This window comes from Castor canadensis, chromosome 13 (assembly GCF_047511655.1).
Source record: "Castor canadensis chromosome 13, mCasCan1.hap1v2, whole genome shotgun sequence".
Classification (NCBI taxonomy): domain Eukaryota; kingdom Metazoa; phylum Chordata; class Mammalia; order Rodentia; family Castoridae; genus Castor; species Castor canadensis.
In genome coordinates, this window is record NC_133398.1 from 32,945,199 (window position 1) to 32,964,786 (window position 19,588).

General features: G+C 37.8%; 1 protein-coding gene and 1 non-coding gene across 12 annotated transcripts in view; one reads left to right on the plus strand and one right to left on the minus strand.

The window, feature by feature from the left end:
* Nucleotides 1-19,588, minus strand: part of Invs (inversin) — a 151,186-nt gene that overhangs the window by 27,197 nt on the left and 104,401 nt on the right. For all 11 annotated transcript variants that reach the window (XM_020166884.2, XM_074051372.1, XM_074051370.1 and 8 more), the window contains 3 exons: nucleotides 5,693-5,848; nucleotides 5,020-5,249; nucleotides 2,225-2,331 (listed from right to left, as the gene is read on the minus strand). In XM_020166884.2, the coding sequence (XP_020022473.2) occupies nucleotides 2,225-2,331; nucleotides 5,020-5,249; nucleotides 5,693-5,848 (493 nt within the window). The remainder of the gene's footprint in view (nucleotides 1-2,224; nucleotides 2,332-5,019; nucleotides 5,250-5,692; nucleotides 5,849-19,588) is intronic.
* On the plus strand, nucleotides 2,560-2,694 carry LOC141415966 (small nucleolar RNA SNORA70). Its single transcript, XR_012440908.1, has one exon. It is a non-coding gene; the product is annotated as a small nucleolar RNA SNORA70 (small nucleolar RNA).

Here is a 19,588-nt window from a genome sequence, read left to right on the forward strand (position 1 = left end):
ATAAGTTTAACACTTTCATTTTATAAATGTTTAAACAGACTCAGTTAGGTTAAGACATTTGCTAATGGTTATATAACTATAGTTTCTACAGAATGTTGAAGAGCTAATGTCACATAACTCCCTTCAGTAATCTTCCCATAACACCTCTTATCAATTATTGAGTAAGTTTCCCATAGAATGGAACTGTTTCTAAAACCAGTCTGCAAAAATTATATATATATAGTAAGCTTAATTATTTTTATATAATTATTAATATGTAGTGTTCTTTACATAGTATGTAAGCAGGATTATCAAAATCTGGTTTAAGAAACAGTATTTTTTTTCTATATTTTCTTTTTCTAACCTCTTAATTTTGGCTGAAGTATTTCAAAAGAAATCTTGGAATTCTTATTATTCCATGTCTATGCATTTCAGTATTCATCTGTAATCAGTAAGGCATAGCCTTGGTAATTATTATACTAACAAAATTAACAGAAATCCTTTAGTAAATTCTACTGCCACTTTATAATCCCATTTCCCCAATTTTCACAAAAATGTCTTTTTTTGCAGGAGGTTTATTCCAATTAGGGTTCTCAGTCAATTTTTGATTTAAAGAGACGTAATCTAAACATCTAGAAAGGTTTTAAGATTGAAGTCTATACCTACTGTTTGAGCAACTGCCCACATTGTTATTATTATTCCTTAATCTTTCTTCATCCCAAATCAATTTAGAAACATTCCAGTACTATGAATATCCCGCTTTGTGTTAGAGTGTGGCTGTCAGATAGTTATTGACTGAAAGCCAGTCGAAGCTGGAAAAATTATGTCTCTATAAGGTTTATCAACTGGTTAGGGTCAGTGCATGAGAAACAAAAATGAGCACTACATTGATGGTAACCATCCATGAAACAATGTAGATAAAGACAAGAGATAAGATACAATTGGACTTGCCATGTGGGAATGGAATGATGGCATCAGTAGAATGCCTAAACCAGAATGTCAATAAACATAAAAGGCAATGCCAGCCTATGACATTTGTACATCAAGGTGCATTGCTGATGAAACATTAAAAGAGACTGGGATATGACCACTGTCTCTTTTTATTTACGGATTGGCAAGTATACTTAGGAGGATTTTTTCCTTTAGTCTTTTGGTCTGTAATTAAGTTTATTCTAGGAGGCAGTAAGCACCTTAATTTATGCAGTTACTTAAGTTTGGAATTGAAGGCTTAGCATGTAAATAGGAAATGATTTGTAAAAAATACATTTTTCATTGTTTCTTTAAAAAATAGCAGTTGTGCAGTAAATAATGTTATATACAATAAGTTCTTTATAGAAACAAATCATCAGTAATTATTAGGATTTTTTTAATCTTTCCTTTCTGTTTGTTTATGTGGTATGATTTTTTTTTTCTTTAGAGCTACAAAGGGAGACATTTTTAGTTTTCTCATTGATGAGAAAGGTAGTGAAAGAATGGGCAGGGGGGCTGGTTTTAGATAGGAGGACCTGTTTCCTCTGAAGTAGTTGGACCAGAGAAGCATTTCTTTCTTCTCTGTAACGTTCCCCACCTGCTAACAGAGAAAAAACTGAAAGTGACTTAGAAGATGGGGATAGGGTCATAGCACTTCCATAAATAGTGAAAACTAATTGAAAACCTGGGCTGGAGGGACCCAGATAGTAAAGTCTGATCACAAATGTAGTTGTTATCTGTAAATTACTAGACTCCTCTTAGATCCAAGACCAACAAGAATCTCTCCTGCTTAGACTTCACTTTGGGCCTAATCTTACATTATTCAAGAAAGCTTTATTTATAAATTAAATGCTGAAGATTCATCTTGGCTTGTCCAAGTTTTCATGCTGCATGGCAGTGCCATTTTGCCCACTAATTGATAACAACCTCTCTATCAAGAAAAACTTCTTGACTATATTACCCAGTCTGCTGTCCTAGGCTGAATTCCTGGTCCTCGTCATCCAGGCCTTCACTGACCTTACGCTATCCTCAAGGCAGAAGGCCTCTTTCCTCATATGCAGAATGAGAACTTGCCAAGCTCTGAACAGCTATAATGATTCTAAATCAACACTGCATGGAACTGTTGCTTTTTCTTCTGGTTCAGGATTTCTTAGTGCAGTGTCTCCTCATGAATATACTTATTTCTGAACCACTACCTAAACTTAAGATTTTTTTTTAATCTGGCAGAAAGGATGTGAGATGAACAACAGTACACTCATTTTTGTCAGTGGCTTACCTCTCTTCATTGTTTTCCATCTGATTAGGGAAAGCAGCGTAATCTAGCAACAATTTAATGGCATCAAGGTATCCATTGTTACAGGACCAGTGCAAAGCCGTTCTTCCCTACAGCCACAAACAAAAATCAAGTGCACTTGGAGTAAGGAATTTTGGACATTTGTGTATTTATGCTAACTCAAAAACAAAAGTAATTATCCCCCCAAATTACTATTAAGTAGGCAGTGGAATAAACTGATGGTGTCTTCACTAAGTGACCATAACAGGATGATGAAAGGACATCACATGGCACCAGACGTGATACCTGAGAAGGAATCAATAGTTCTTATGTAGGGCCTGCTTGGAAACTGTGAGGCCCTAAGTTCAAAGCCAAGAACACCTGGTGTGCAGTGACTGCAGACAGCAGCCTCCTTGGTAGTGTATGCAGCCTCTTGTTTGTGTAGGTTGCTCTAAGGGACCTTGGAAACAGGTTTCCAGCAAAAAAAAAAAAAAAGCCCAGAACACCAGAAACAAAACAAACAAACAAACAAACAAAACTACTCATGTAATATTCCAAAATGCAAAACTTGAATCTGATTTTGAGGAAACATAAGACAAATCCAAACCGAGTCAAGTTTAATAAAATGCGTGGCTTATAATCTTACAAAAAAATTCAGTGTTATGAATGATAAAGAAAGCATGAAGCTGCAGGGTGGTAGCTCACTACTGTAATCCCAGCCACTCAAGAGGTAGAGATCAGGATGTCTGAAAGTTAAGGTCAGCAGGGGCAAAAAATTAGCAAGACCCCATTTCAACACACAAGCTGGTGTGGTGGCACACGTCTGTGATCCCAGCTATCAGGGGTCTGTAGGTAGAAGAATCTTGGTCTGAGACTGGCTCCAGGTAAAAACATGAGACGCTACCTGAAAAATAACTGAAGCAAAAAAGGGCTAAGGGTGTGGTTCAAGTGACAGAGCACCTGTCTAGCAAACATGAGGCCCTTATAGTTAATGGACCTGAATGAATTATTAACAACTTTGCACAAAGAAAACCCCAAGACTAGAAGACGTCAACAGTGAATTTTCCTAAATTTTTAAGGAAGAATTAATTAACACTAATCTTGTGTAAGCTTGTTATAGGGATAAGAAGAGGGACTACTTCCTAATACTTTTGTTTAGGTCAGTATACCTTGTTACCAAAATCTGACAAGCCCAACATGAGAATGGAAAATTATAGGCTAAATTTTCTCATAAACATAAGCTGAGAAGTCTTAACATATTACCAAATAAAATCCAATATATAAAGTGCATAATACTTCATAAGTGAGGCTTACTCAAGAAATGCAAGAGAGGTCTAACATCCGAAAAACAATCAACCAATATAATTCAGTATGTCAACGGAAAAGAGAAGAAAATAATATGTTCTTGTTGACGGTTGCATCAATTGCATTTGAAAAAAAATCTATGATATGTAACTCTTAGCAACTACAAATATAATTTCACTCAATGGTGAAATATTGAAAGCTTGACCTCTGAGAAACCAAAATGAGTTAAGGATGCCAAGTATTACCAATTCTATTCAACACTGTATTGGAGACCCTAGCTATTTCAAAAAAAGGAAGACAGAGAAGCAAAAGGCCTAAGGATTGGAAATGAAAAATAAAAATGTTACTCACAGAGAGCAAGATTATTTATATAGATAATCCAGAATACTACACATAAAAACTGAAAGAACTGGAAAGGAGCTTAACATATTACTTATGTAAGACATCGGCAACTTGGTAAAATATAAAAGGTATATCAAATTATATATGATGCATTCGTAATAATACAAGGAAATGACAATAATTTACATAGCTTTCTTTGTTATTTTTATATATACTAACAATCTTGATAAAAACTTCAATAAGTTAATAGGGAATTTTATTTTCTGACTTGGAAAACATAATTTATGCTAATATTTTTAAAAGTTAAAATAAATTAGCACCCCTCCCTCCCCCCCCAGTCAATGCTGGCTAAATTGAGAGAAACTGATACATTATATCTAGCTGTAGGAAGTAAAGATTAATCAGTATCTTTCATAAATCGGCTTGGCAGTATATATCACAGCTGATCATGTTCATATACCATTTGTTGCCTTGATTCAATAGTCTTACTCATGGACAATTATTCTCAAAGGGAATAATTCAAAAGAAAAAAACATAAATGCACTAAGATGATTCCTACAACATTATCTGTAATAACAGAAAAGTGTCCACCAATAGGTTACTTATTTAATGCTAAAATTTGGGTTAAAGGCATAGTTTGCATTCTGACTCTCCCATTCCCAGAAAGTCATCATTTTAGGGTAAATACTTAAACTGTATCAGTTTCAATTTCCTCACTGTTTTACATGTGAATGTTGTTGTAGGTACTGAATGAGGTATAGCATAAAGTTCTTAGAATTTTGGAATATTGAGCACTCGTGATTATGAAAAAAGGTTATAGATCAAGTGAGAAAATGTTGATGATAATTTTAAGTGAACAAAAGGAAAAGTGGCTTAAATCATACAATATATATTTATATACATATCATACATATGCCATATGTATTTTATAAAAGCTGTAAAATTATTCCTAGTCTATATTATGACTATGTTAAGTTATATATAGATATAGATAGGTACTAGAAGAAAAACATCAGCGAATAAAAAATGGATGGATTCTTTAACAGGTATATTTGAGGCTGATTTCTTCATGTGGTAAATCATTGTTTTATTTAAATTATAATAAAGAAGAATACCATAAACAGATTGATAGAAAAGACCCCAATTTCTACCTCTTTATCTTGGATGTTAGGGTCTGCGTTGTTTTCCATGAGCACTGCCATGCAGTTGATATATCCCCCATAGGCAGCGCACTGCAAAGGGGTTCTTCCTGCATAATCTTGCACATTTGGATTGATCTTATTTTCTATCAATATCTGGCACACATCAGCATTTCCTCCTAATGCTGCCCAATGTAGAAGTGAATGTCCATCTTGGTCAACTAGATCTACCCTTGCTCCACCTGAAAAAGCAAAAGTATGATACAAATGTCTAATATAGATAGCACTCATAAAAAATCGAAATTAGTACAAGAAAAAACAAAAAAAGAAAAAAGAGTTGAAGTTAAAAAAGAACTTCAAAGAGATTAAAACGTTAATCTCTTTGAAATGCTTTCCTGTACATTGATGACTTAAGAGTTTTGCCTGTAAGTTAGTCAAGGCAGGAAGCACTCCCTATTACATCAAATGAAACCAAGGACCAGGCAAGTGAAGTGACTTTTCCAGTAGCTCACAACTACCAACAGGTGGGGCTAGTAGAAGGGGAGTTTCTTGGTGCCAGGAGGGCATTCTTCCTCTTCCTTCTGTCCACATGACTCTCTGTCCTGTGAAGCTGTACTTCAAACTCAGTATGCAAGAATTCCTACCTTTTGTGAGTGACGTGATAGGAGAACTGGTATGAACTAACCTTTAATAAGTGTCTGAATCACATCTTTGTGTCCCATCTCACAGGCTCGGAAAAGTGGAGTGTGCTTCATGACATCAGTGGCATCTACTTGAGCCTTGTTTCCCAACAATAACTTCACGGTACTGACGTGGCCAGAAAGGGCAGCGGCGTGTAAAGCTAAAAAGGAAGCAAAGGAGTGTGACAAGCACACTAACACTTCACCTTTTTACTGTCTATGCATTTTTTCCTCTTGTAAGTTCCCCACCATTGTTGGCTAAATGCAGTCCAAATCTTAAGGATTCTCTCATGTATTTTTCACTTTTATGGATTTCCAACTTCCTTTCTACTCATATGTATTACTCATACTTTTCCCCTGTTCCTTCTACTTTTTTTTCTCATTGTTTTCTTCCTTCCCATCCTGTTGGTCTGAAATGGTATCATATTGTCAGTTTCTAGTTTAATTATTCCTCTTTTGAGAGCAAGAGAACAAAAAATGATAGGCAAATGATATAGGCGACTCGACTCACCAACCTACTCTGTAAGTACAAGCCCCTAAAAGATCATGTGAGTGGCTACGTCAGTCTACTGTTCTTCAGCTGGTTTCATGTGCTATTCCTTTGGCTGGTCTGTGAATCAGCATAGTAAGTACTTAAAGCACACATATCTGGCTGCCTTAAGTGCATTTTTTCATACAGTATGGCTCCAAATGCAAGCCAGCTACTTTCTCAGGTTTAATTTAAGAAACATTGACTCATTTCAACATTGGAGAAAAAACAGTTTCTTCACTTTGGTGCCTTCTAACGGGTTTTAATGAGTAATTTTGTCTCTGTGTTTAATGCTATGCTGATCCCTGCCTATGTGACTCCATTGTAGAGTTTCACTTATGCTGTCATTCTTGAGGCTTGAATTAGAAATGCTGACAATTTAGAGGGCTGTACAAGTTCTAAGTGTTAAGTCTCTGTAATGCCTTGAACAGTGTCTCTTTCCTAAAGGATGATCCATGAGCAAACCTGGGATGCCTGGAAAAATGGAGACTTTTGGGCTAGGTACTATTGTGATGCTGGGAACAGAATAGATGAGGCTACATTCTAAAAAAAGCAAACAAAGCAAAACAAACATTAAAAAAAAAACCCTATCAATATAGTGATGGGTAGTGGTGAGTGGTATAATAAAGCAGATAAAAGGCAGTTTGATGGGTAGAGTGACTAGGAGACTAATTTCTTTTAATTAATTAATTTTTTTTATTATTCATATGTGCATACAATGCTTGGGTCATTTCTCCCCTCTTCCCCCACCACCTACCTTACCACCCACGCCGGCCCCTCCTTCTCCCCCCCACCCCCTCAATACCCAGCAGAAACTATTTTGCCCTTATCTGTAATTTTGTTGAAGAGAGAGTATAAGCAATAATAGGAAGAAATGAGGGTTTTTGGTAATTGAGATAAAGGAGTTGACTCACATTAATTTCCTGTGCATGTGTGTTAGCTTCTAGGTTAGTTCTTCTTGATCTAACCTTTTCTCTAGTTCCTGGTCCCCTTCTCCTATTGGCCACAGTTGCTTTTAAGGTATCTGCTTTAGTTTCTCTGTGTTGAGGGCAACAAATGCTATTTAGTTTTTTAGGTGTCTTACCTATCCTCATATCTCCCTTGTGTGCTCTCGGTTTTATCTTGTGATAAAACAATCACCTTGTGTTTACCCTTGATCTAATGTACGCATATGAGGGAGAACATACGATTTTTGGTCTTTTGGGCCAGGCTAACCTCACTCAGAATGATGTTCTCCAATTCCATCCATTTACCAGCCAATGGTAACATTTCATTCTTCATGGCTGCATAAAATTCCATTGTGTATAGATACCACATTTTCTTGATCCATTCGTCAGTATTGGGGCATCTTGGCTGTTTCCATAACTTGGCTATTGTGAATAGTGCTGCAATAAACATGGGTATGCAGGTGCCTCTGGAGTAACCGGTGTCACGGTCTTTTGGGTATATCCAGAAGAGTGGTATTGCTGGATCAAATGGTAGATCAATGTCTAGCTTTTTAAGTAGCCTCCAAATTTTTTTCCAGAGTGGTTGTACTAGTTTACATTCCCACCAGCAGTGTAAGAGATTTCCTTTTTCCCCACATCCTCGCCAACACCTGTTGTTGTTGGTGTTGCTAATGATGGCTATTCTAACAGGGGTGAGGTGGAATCTTAGTATGGTTTTAATTTGCATTTCCTTTATTGCTAGAGATGATGAGCATTTTTTCATGTGTTTTTTGGCCATTTGAATTTCTTCTTTTGAGAAAGTTCTGTTTAGCTCACTTGTCCATTTCTTTATTGGTTCATTAGTTTTGGGAGAATTTAGTTTTTTAAGTTCCCTATATATTCTGGTTATCAGTCCTTTGTCTGATGTGTAGCTGGCAAATATTTTCTCCCACTCTGTGGGTGTTCTCTTCAGTTTAGAGACCATTTCTTTTGATGAACAGAAGCTTTTTAGCTTTATGAGGTCCCATTTATCTATGCTATCTCTTAGTTGCTGTGCTGCTGGGGTTTCGTTGAGAAAGTTCTTACCTATACCTACTAACTCCAGAATATTTCCTACTCTTTCCTGTATCAACTTTAGAGTTTGTGGTCTGATATTAAGATCCTTGATCAATTTTGAGTTAATATTGGTATAGGGTGATATACATGGATCTAGTTTCAGTTTTTTGCAGATTGCTAACCAGTTTTCCCAGCAGTTTTTGTTGAAGAGGCTGCTTTTTCTCCATCGTATATTTTTAGTGCCTTTGTCAAAGACAAGTTGGTTATAATTGTCTGGCTTTATATCTGGGTCCTCTATTCTGTTCCACTGGTCTTCATGTCTGTTTTTGTGCCAGTACCATGCTGTTTTTATTGTTATTGCTTTGTAATATAGTTTGAAGTCAGGTATTGTGATACCTCCAGCATTGTTCTTTTGACTGAGTATTGCCTTGGCTATTCGTGGCCTCTTGTGTTTGCATATAAATTTAACGGTAGATTTTTCAATCTCTTTAATGAATGTCATTGGAATTTTGATGGGAATTGCATTAAACATGTAGATTACTTTTGGGAGTATCGACATTTTTACTATGTTGATTCTACCAATCCATGAGCATGGGAGATCTCTCCACTTTCTATAGTCTTCCTCAATCTCTTTCTTCAGAAGTTTATAGTTTTCCTTGTAGAGGTCATTCACATCTTTTGTTAGGTTTACACCTAGGTATTTGATTTTTTTTGAGGCTATTGTAAATGGAATTATTTTCATGTATTCTTTTTCAGTTTGTTCATTATTAGTGTTGAGGTACTTTCCTTCTATTCCTAGTTTTCTTAGAGCTTTTATCATGAAATGGTGTTGGATCTTATCAAAGGCTTTTTCTGCATCTATTGAGATGATCAAGTGGTTTTTGTCTTTGCTTCTGTTAATGTGGTTTATTACGTTTATTGATTTTGTATGATAAACCACCCCTGCATTCCTGGGATGAAGCCTAGTTGGTCGTGGTGAATAATCTTTTTGATGAGTTGTTTAATTTGGTTTGCCATTATTTTGTTAAGGATTTTTGCATCAATGTTCATTAAGGAGATTGGCCTATAGTTCTCCTTTTTGGAGGTGTCTTTGCCTGGTTTTGGGATAAGTGTAATACTGGCTTCATAAAATGTGTTTGGCAGTTTTCCTTCCCCTTCTATTTCGTGGAACAGTTTAAGGAGGGTTGGTATCAGTTCTTCTTTAAAGGTCTGATAGAATTCAGCAGAGAATCCATCAGGTCCTGGACTTTTCTTTTTGGGGAGACTCTTGATTGCTGCTTCAATTTCATTTTGTGTTATAGGTCTATTCAGGTGATTAATATCCTCTTGATTCAGTTTTGGATGATCATGTGTATCTAGAAATCTGTCCATTTCTTTAAGATTTTCAAATTTATTTGAATATAGGTTCTTGAAGTAGTCTCTGATGATTTCCTGGACTTCCATGGTGTTTGTTGATATGTCCCCTTTTGCATTCCTGATTCTACTAATTTGGGTTTTTTTCTCTCCTCATTTTAGTCAGATTTGCCAGAGGTCTGTCGATCTTGTTTATTTTTTCAAAGAACCAACTTTTTGTTTCATTAATTCCTTGTATGGTTTTTTTGGTTTCTATTTTATTGATTTCAGCTCTTATTTTTTTAATTTCTCTCCTTCTATTTGTTTTGGGATTTGCTTGTTCTTGTTTTTCTAGGAGTTTGAGATGTATCATTAGGTCACTGATTTGGGATCTTTCAGTCTTTTAAATGTATTCATTCATGGCTATAAACTTTCCTCTCAGGACTGCCTTTGCTGTGTCCCATAGGTTCCGGTAGGTTGTATTTTCATTTTCATTGACTTCCAGGAACTTTTTAATTTCCTCTTTTATTTCATTAATGACCCATTGTTCATTAAGTAATGAGTTAATTCAGTTTCCAGCTGTTTGCATGTTTTTTGTCTTTACTTTTGTTGTTGAGTTCTAGTTTTATTGCATTGTGATCAGATAGTATGCATGGTATAATTTCTATTTTCTTATATTTGCTGAGGCTTGCTTTGTGCCCTAGAATATGATCTATTTTGGAGAAGGTTTCATGGGCTGCTGAGAAGAATGATAATTGTGTAGAAGTTGGGTGAAATGTTCTGTAGACATCAAATAGGTCCATTTGATTTATTGTATATTTTAGATCTTGGATTTCTTTATTGATTTTTTTGTTTGGATGACCTATCTATTGATGATAATGGGGTGTTAAAGTCTCCCACAACCACTGTGTTGGCGTTTATATATGCTTTTAGGTCCTTCAGGGTATGTTTGATGAAATTGGGTGCGTTGACATTGCGTGCATATAGGTTGATAATTATTATTTCCTTTTGGTCTGTTTCCCCTTTTATTAGTATGGAATGTCCTTCTTTATCTCATTTGATCGATGTAGGTTTCAAGTCTACTTTGTCAGAGATAAGTATTGCTACTCCTGCCTGTTTTGGGGGGCCACTGGCTTGGTAAATCTTCTTCCAGCCTTTCATCCTAAGCCTATGCTTATTTCTGTCAGTGAGATGGGTCTCCTGTAAGCAACAAATTGTTGGATCTTCCTTTTTAATCCATTTAGTCAAATGGTGCCTTTTGATGGGTGAATTAAGTCCATTAACATTAAGTGTTAGTACTGATAGGTATGTGGTGATTCCTGTCATTTAGTTGTCTTAATTGTTTGAAGGTTTGATTGTGTGTACTTAAGTTGAGGTTACTCTCTACTTTCTTGCTTTTTCTTTTCTTGTAGTTTGGTGCTGCCTGTCCCTTCATGGTTATGTTGGGTTTCACTTTCTGTGTGCAGAATCCCTTGAAGAATCTTTTGTAGTGGTGGCTTTGTGGTCACATATTGTTTTAGTTTGTGCTTATTGTGGAAGACTTTTATTGCTCCATCTATTTTGAATGATAGTTTTTCTGCATAGAGTATCCTGGGGTTGATGTTATTTTCATTCAGTGCCTGGAAGATCTCACCCCATGCTTTTCTTGCTTTTAATGTTTCTGTTGAGAAGTCTGCTGTGATTTTGATGGAATTACCTTTGTATGTTATTTGTTTTTTCTCTCTTACAGCCTTCAATATTCTTTCCCTAGTTTCTGAACTTGTTGTTTTAATGATGATATGTCCGGGGTAGTTCTATTTTGATCTGGTCTGTTTGGTGTTCTGGAGGCCTCTTGCATCTGTATGGGAATATCTTTCTCTAGGTTTGGGAAATTTTCTGTTATTATTTTGTTGAATATATTATGCATTCCCTTTGCTTGCAGCTCTTCTCCTTCTTCAATGCCCATGATTCTCAGGTTTGGTCTTTTGATGGAGTCGGTGAGTTCTTGAATTTTCTTTTCACAGGTCTTGAGTTGTTTAATTAATAGTTCTTCAGGTTTTCCTTTAATTACCATTTCAACTTCGAGTTCTGAGATTCTGTCTTCTGTTTGTTCTATTCTGCTGGATTGGCCTTCTGTTTTGTTTTGAATATCTGTTTCATTCTTTTTTCTGAGGTTTTCCATATCCTGGGTCATTTCCTCTTTAACGTTGTCTGTTTTTGTCCTGAGTTCATTTATCTCTTTATTAGTCATGTTCTTTGTTTCACTTTGGTGTTTATACAGTGCTTCTATGGTTTCCTTTTTTCTTCTTTTGCTTTTTCAAATTCTCTATTTTTGTTGTCTTGGAATTTCTTGAATGTCTCCTGTATATTTTGGTTGACCATATCCATTATCATCTCTATAAAATTCTCATTGAGTACCTGTAGGATTTCTTCTAGATTATTCTTGTGGGCTTCATTGGGTTCTCTGGAATAGTTTATCTTCATTTTGTTGGAGTCTGGATCTGAGTATCTGTTTTCTTCATTTCCCTCTGGTTCCTGTACTAATTTTTTGCTGTGGGGAAACTGGTTTCCCTGTTTTTTCTGTCTTCCTGTCATTGCCCTTGGTGTTGTTATTGTCCCTGTACTGTGTACAGTTAAGCATTTTCTAGCTTGTAATAATAGCATTGGTGGTATTTAGAATGGAAGGGTGAGAGGAGATGGAAAGCAAAGAAGTTAATGGAAAAGGGAAAAACAAATAAACAAGTAGAAAAAAACAAAACAAAGAAACAAACAAAAAAGTTTCAAAGATATAAATAGGGAGAGACAGTGTACTAATCAACCGTAAGCTTGTGGTCTTCATATTCCCAAGCCATCTGGGCACTAGTGTTTGCGGTGGCACGGAAGCCCTCCTGGTTTCTCTGTTTAACGTGAAGTGGAGATGCTCTGCGCAGACTGGAGTTGTGGAGGAGTCAAAGTTTTGCCTTTTCTCGGTGGTTTTTCCTGTAAGGTGTGTCTCCAGCATCTCTCCAAGATTTTACTTTAGGAGGCATGCTTTCTGTTTCCTCCCTCTAGCCACCATCTTGGAATCTGGGAGACTACTTTTGACTGATATTTAGGACAGCCTTGCAGAGGAGCTGATATTTAAGTTGAGACATGGACCATAAAAAAAAAAAAAACATAAGTATTTTGGGCAAAGGGAAGCGTTTGTTCAGGACAGGAAAGACTCTGTGTTTCTGGAAGGCCAGGGTAGCTGTGGCACAATCAGTAAGAGTGAGAAAGATAGAATAGACCAGATCACAAATGTCCCCCTAGCTTAGAGTGATGGGAGACATGGAAGGACTTCAAATAGGGAATGATAGTATATGATTTATGATTTAAACAAATCTAGCTATTATGAGGAAAATGGGTCACAGTGGATTACAGTATAATTTCCTACCAGTTAACCCGATTGCAATGGGCTGAATGGAAAATAGTGGTACCTTGAATGAGGAAGGGAGATGGAGAGAAACAGATTTAGAATATGTTTAAGAGGTGGAGTCAACAGGACTTATTGCTAGGAGTTAAAATAGGATATGTCTGTAGAGCCTAGAATCTGCATTTAAACAGTAATTACTAATCTCTAGTAATTTTTGAATTTAAGAAACACTGACCTAAATGGCTGCAGGTGAGTCTGACCTAAATGAGATTCAGATGGGCATAAGCATTGTGAAATATCCGATAGACTATCATGGGGCACAGAGTGAATGTTCAGTTGTCAGATTTGGGCTCAGTATAAGGAAGAACATTCCAATAGAGTTAGGTTCTGATAGAAGCAGTCGGTTTGCTAAATTGGAGCTGTTCAACCAAAGGCTGAAAGACCACTGGTGAGAATGCTAAAAGGCAGATGAAAGCATGATATAATATCTGCGATAGTTCAGGGATTTTCATATCTTAAGAACATTAAAAACCCTTCCCCCAATGAAATTTTATGTAACAAATAAATACTTGAGTGATCCTGACTAAATCAGGGGTAGAGGGCCACCCACTTGACTGCCTATTCCCTCAGCAGTATTTCAGGTACCTTTATGGAAACCTGCTGTCTGCTAGGTGTGCTGGTGGTATGCTTGTAATACTAGGATTTGGGAGGGAGGGAGGTGGATGAAGGAGAATCACAAGTTCAAAGTCAGCCTGGGCTACAAAGTGAGAGGCTATCTCAAAAAAATAAAAATCTTCTGTTCTGAAGAAGATGGTTGGGAAGACCCTAGGCTAGGTTAAATTTTAGGTAACATATAATTCTAAAATGCTACAATTCTGTGATGTGCCATGAGGTATGAAATAGATATTCTATGATATCAATGTCAAATTTTAAAACAATAGGCAAAATTTCAACTAAGCAAAGGATAGAATTAATGATTATACTAAAAGAAATTCAGCATTTCTACTTGTATTTATTAAAAATAAAAACAGGGACTGGGGATGTGGCTCAGTGGTAGAATGCTTGCCTAGCATTTTTGAGACCCTAATGTCACTCTAGCTGATATGAGGAGACTGCATCATAGTAGTTTAAAATATAAGCAGGGAAAACAGTTAACACTGTTGCTGCAAGCTGAGAGGAAAATGATGGTGGCTTGAATAGGGGTGGTAGGAGTGGAGATGGTGCTGGAATTCAGTACCCAGCATCTTGAAAAAAACGTTATAGGATTCTGGAGAATCTTAAGTTCCAGGCCAGCCAGGGCTTCATAGCAAGGCCCTGTCTCAAAACAAAAAATAACAAAACAAAAAAGCCCTGGACTTAACTACTGCTATTCATAAGTGTACATAGGTACTTAAATTTTTAAAAATTTAAATTTACAGTATTGAAAGTTTCCAACACATTCAAAAGTAAAGACAATAGTTGAGTGAACCCAATATAGCCATCACTCAGCCTCAATTCTTATCAATGCATGGCTAATCTTTTCTTCTAACCACCTTCCATTCTCCCCACTTTTGAATGTCTTGAAGAAAATTGCAGAGACATACTGAGGCAGGATAAATTAGAGAAAATTCGGGACTCACAGAAAAAAGATTACATCTTAGATTAATCATGTTTTGGCTCAGGAACTTCCTTACCTGGCTGGGAACTGCCTATGCCCCTCCTCACTCATTCATTACTGGATGAGAATCACCTGGTTCTCCACTGCCAAAAGGTTATCGTAGGTTTTAAAAGCACCTGATGAGCAGAAACACACTCTTTTGGCTGCCAGCTTCTACATGCTTCCTTTGTATTTCTCTTCCCTTACTTTTAATAAATTCCATTTATACCCATGTGTCCTGCCATGGATTCTTCCACATTGGACAAAGAGTTCGGAAGTCTTCTGATCACAGACTGAATACTGACATTTTTTTGCAAACCAGCCAGGAATTAAAAAAAAAAAAAAAGGTAAAATGCTATGTTTAGCGATTCATTTACTTCTAACCAATCTCTCCCTGTCCTCCGGCCCTATATCTCTTCCCCATACGTGGGTCTCTTCCAGTGCATCAGCTTCTCAGCCACAGCATGCTGCTGGGAGATGCTGGTGTAGGCTCTACGAGCCCAGCCCCATGTGGCAAGAGGTACGAGGGGCCTAAGGGCACCCACAAGCAGCTGTGGCCATGTCGTGGTAGACATGCAGCTGGGAAGGGTGGAATTACAGGGCTGGCCAGTGCTGCAGGGTGCAAATTTGTCATCTGGCTCAGGTGGAGAGGGTAGTCAGGCCTGCCTATGAGGCCTTGGGTTTTCCAGCCATGGTAGCTGCTGTTGTCTCTTTCCTGCAGCTGCCATGCATCTTCTGCACCTTCCCTCCTACCCCCTTTTTCCTTCTATCTGCTCCCTTTCCAAATCCTAAGTCCAGGCAGCCATGTGGCTCAGGAAGCATGCTAGCAATGGTGGGCCTCAGCCATGGAGGCCATGCTGGGGAATGAGGGGGCATGCCCCACCCGACCAGCCCCAGGCCTTAAGTGGCCTTCAGAAGTGCTGCTAGAAAATGACCTTGGAGGTTTGCTTTGGTTCTTGCCTCCACCAGGAGAAGATTATCAGTAAAAGTGACAGTAAAGTTTGTTGGGAAGGGATAGCACTTTCAGCAGGCTGAAGGCTGGTTGTCTCTAGGGTGAGAGCAATGAGGTCAGATTTTAAGGTTAAAATATTTACTAAAAAACTCCTAGCTTTGGATCCTTTTGGTCCCTGGGGTGGTTTTCTGAGTTTGGGTCACTGGTTCCTGCTCTAATTGATGGAGAATTTCTGCTTGAAATTCTTGGCTTTTGCTGTCTAGCTCCTCTGTTTGAGTCCTTGTTTTGTTAAATTCACTTGTAAAAACCTTAATTGATGGAGAATTTCTGCTTGAAATTCTTGGCTTTTGCTGTCTAGCTCCTCTGTTTGAGTCCTTGTTTTGTTAAATTCACTTGTAAAAACCTTCCTGCTCCTAACATAGTTTAAGATGTGGATGGCTCTTGGGTAGAAAGTGAATTAGGCTTCAGAAAAGTTGCTAACTTTAGAATTTCCTGTGATAACCTCTGGGCTATGGCTACCTGATCTTAAATAGAGATTAATGGACTTGGAAAGTTAAAGTGATTCCTCCCTGCAGCTGCCTCTCAGAGGAACCAGGATGTGCCTGCACCCCGCCTATCAGTGCCAGCCTGGGAGCAGCAGCCCTGCCTAGCCACAAGCTAAAGGCACCAGCTTTGGCGGCTGCCACTTGATGTCATTTTTTTTTCCTACTAGAATATGAGTTTTAAATATAGACTTGAGATAAGGAGAACTTAATGGTACTAATTAATCATTGGTTTGTTTTGTATTTTCCTTACAAATCTTTAACTGTTCTCTGTCAATAAAATTAGGCTTATTTACAGAGAAGAGGTTAAAAAGAATGGGTCCTTATGTGTAGGTATTTTAAATAGGCAATTTAATTAGAGATTTTATTCTTAGCAATTAAATCTATTCCATCATGATACTTCAGTTAGTAAACTGGACAACAACAAAAAGTCCCTCAAAGCTTTAAGGTTTACTGTCATTTGCCCTAGCCCTAGTAATCCTAAATTTAGATAAGCCTTTAAAACTAAAAGACAGGACATATTCAAAGAGGGAGAAATTCTATACCCTATGACTGATTCTCCAAAACTGTCAAGTGATGTCACATCCAAAAAGACTAACAAAACTTTTTAAATCCCACCTTAGTTCACTTCAATTATTTGGTCTTTTCATTAGGATGATTAACTCATACGGACACCTGTCTCTCAGGGGGAGATGTCTTTTATTCCTATAACAGATTGCTATTTTGAGCCTGTATGTTGCATGTAACATGTCTTTGTGTTCCATTTGAGAGACCCTTTGGCAAGACCATGTGGTCATAGGAAATGTTGCTACTATGATGATGGTGCCACCACGTGTCCAGTGCCATTTTGCCACTCCCTAGGGATAAGACGCCATCTTACCATCCTCTAGGAAAAGTACAACTAACTTGTGGCTAAAATTCTCTAAATTAATGTAATTTTTATACAAGTTTTTGATACATCAATCTGTTAAAGATTGGACAAAGAATAGAGTATTTGTGTTAAACATCTATTATAAACTACTTAGGAATCTAGCTGACTAAAGACAAAAATTGATTTAAGAGTGCACTCTGAATTAATGTGATTGTTTTATGTGTCATTGTGTGTTTTTTGTGTATGTCTTAGTCTGTCTCCTACCTATGTTCTTGTGGCCACTAAATTTTTGAGCTCTCTGAGTGCTTATAATTTTTGGCATGCCTCGGTTAAAACATCTGTGTGTGTGTGTGTGTGTGTTTGTGTAGATGTCTTTAGGATGTTTCTTAAGCTGCTTTTATAAAGTTAATGTGTGCAATTGTCTCAAAAGTTATCTAAAGCTTTATAACTGTTGTTTGCTGACACTTTACAACAATTTAAAGGTCTTAGTACATTCCCTATGGGACAGACAATTAGATTTAAATAAGCCTAGCCTAAGAACCATTTTTAATAAATCTCTTTATTACTTAATTTGGCCAAAAAAGGTTGCATTGGCACTGACTTCTGCTCTGTTCGATGTGTTACTTCCCTTCCTCTATGGGACAAAATCTGACTTTCTGGGAGAAGTCACTCCTGTTCCAATGGACAAAACTACCAAATTGGCACAATCTTCAGTGATGATTGTTCAGAGGAACAGTTTAAGAGGATGTGACTCCTAAATGGTCAGTGTCCCCCAACTTCTTAGAGGAACAAGTGGCATTCAGCCACCTGACAGTTCAAAAGGACTACACAAATGAGGGGACTTCTCCAGATCTAGATGGAGTCAATTATGCCAGACCTCTAAAAATAACAAAGCCAAGAGATTTTAAAAAGGGGCTCTTACACATGTGCTCTAATATTTAAGCCTTCGAGGCTTCTGGAAAAAGGCAAACTCATGTCTTTGGCCAATGCCTTCTGTCTAAACAAAGGCAATACAACTTTCAATGGTGTCTAACTTCTGCTTAGGGACACCGTGAGTCTTCTTTCTGTACAGAACTGACTCATGGATGTTTACCCTCTATTGGACTGGCACCTGCCCCCTGGTACAACTGGCCCCTAATGCTGCCCATGATAGTGGCAGTCCAAATAGAGGGCAATCTAAAGGTTAGCCACAGATATAATCACTTATAGACAAAGTAACCATAAAAGTCTCTGTCACTTCTCAAAATGAAAAGTTAGATTCTTTATCCTTCCTGCTACACCTGGCAGGGCCCCTTCTGATGCTCCTATCATGGTTAATGTTCACGTCATGCCTTCTAAATCAGATTTATCTCTTCCAGAATGAAAGCCTTTAGGACCCAAATCATGAGGCAATAGGGCTATCGATCTCTGCAGGCGAACAAGATCTCCATGAGGAACCTTGACTGTGCTGAACAATAATTCGGACACTTTGTGTCCAAATGAGCCCCTAGGGAAAGAAATAGAGACAATTTCCTGTTGTAGGTAGGGTCTGCTGCCCCTTGTCAGCTTGAAGCAGATACTGAAGACGTACCGCCCCCCCCCCCTTCAGCAACCTCAAAAAGAGAATTTTTCGGAATATTGTCTCTCGGGGAATTTGAGGCAGGCTAAATTAGGGAAAGCACAGGACTCATAAAAAAATACTACATCTTAAATTAACAATGCATTGGCTCAGGGACCACCCTCACCTGGCCAGGAACTGCTCATGTCCCTCTCCACTTATTGATTATTGGATGAGAATCACCTTGTTCTCCCCTTCTCATAGGTTATCGTAGGTTTTAAAAGCACCTGAAGAGCAGAAACGTGCTCTTGGCTTCCAGCTTCTACCAGGCCTCCCTTTGTATTTCTCTTCCCTAACTTTTAATAAATTCCATTTATGTCCACGTGTCCTGCCATGGATTCTTCCTGGTGGGAATAAAGAATTTGTAAGTCTTCTGATCACAGACTGAACCAGTGCCATTAACAATATCCTTTCATTTGTAAATATTATCTATGAAAGACAAGTATTCTTTTTTAAAATACCACTGTATCAGTCAGGATTCAGTTGGAAGCCAGAAACTGTTAGCTAGGTAGCTAGGTTGACATAAATAGAAGTGAGGAAATGCCCCAGGCTACAGGATTCCATTCTCTTTGCAGAGGTGGAATTATGAAACACCAGATGGCCCATCTAGACCAATAATTATGGTAACAGCCTTACATCCTCCTTATCTAGCACACTCCCCATATCAAGACTGTACATGTGTATTGAGCGATGTAATGACTGCAATATAACCTTCCACTGGATTTGATAAATTGAAGCCAGTGAATTCCCACACTTGGGCAGCCACTGTGCAGTTGTCAAACATTTGAGGAGGGTCACAAGGGGAGAGCTTGTGTAACCTTGCCCTATTGGATAATAAAGCCCCAAGATCCAACAACTCTGGGGCATTTGGCCCTTATCCAAACTGCCTGCCTCACATCTTGAGGTACACTTGCTGTCTTCCCACTCTTTGTGTCGTTGTTGTTGTGTGTGAGTGGAGGGGCAGCATCTTAATCTTAGACATTATACCCAAAGAACCAAGGAACACCCCATCCACTGGTCACAAAACTACACCATATATTTTAACAGAGAGAATTTGATATAAATAATTGTCAGCTATGCATAAATA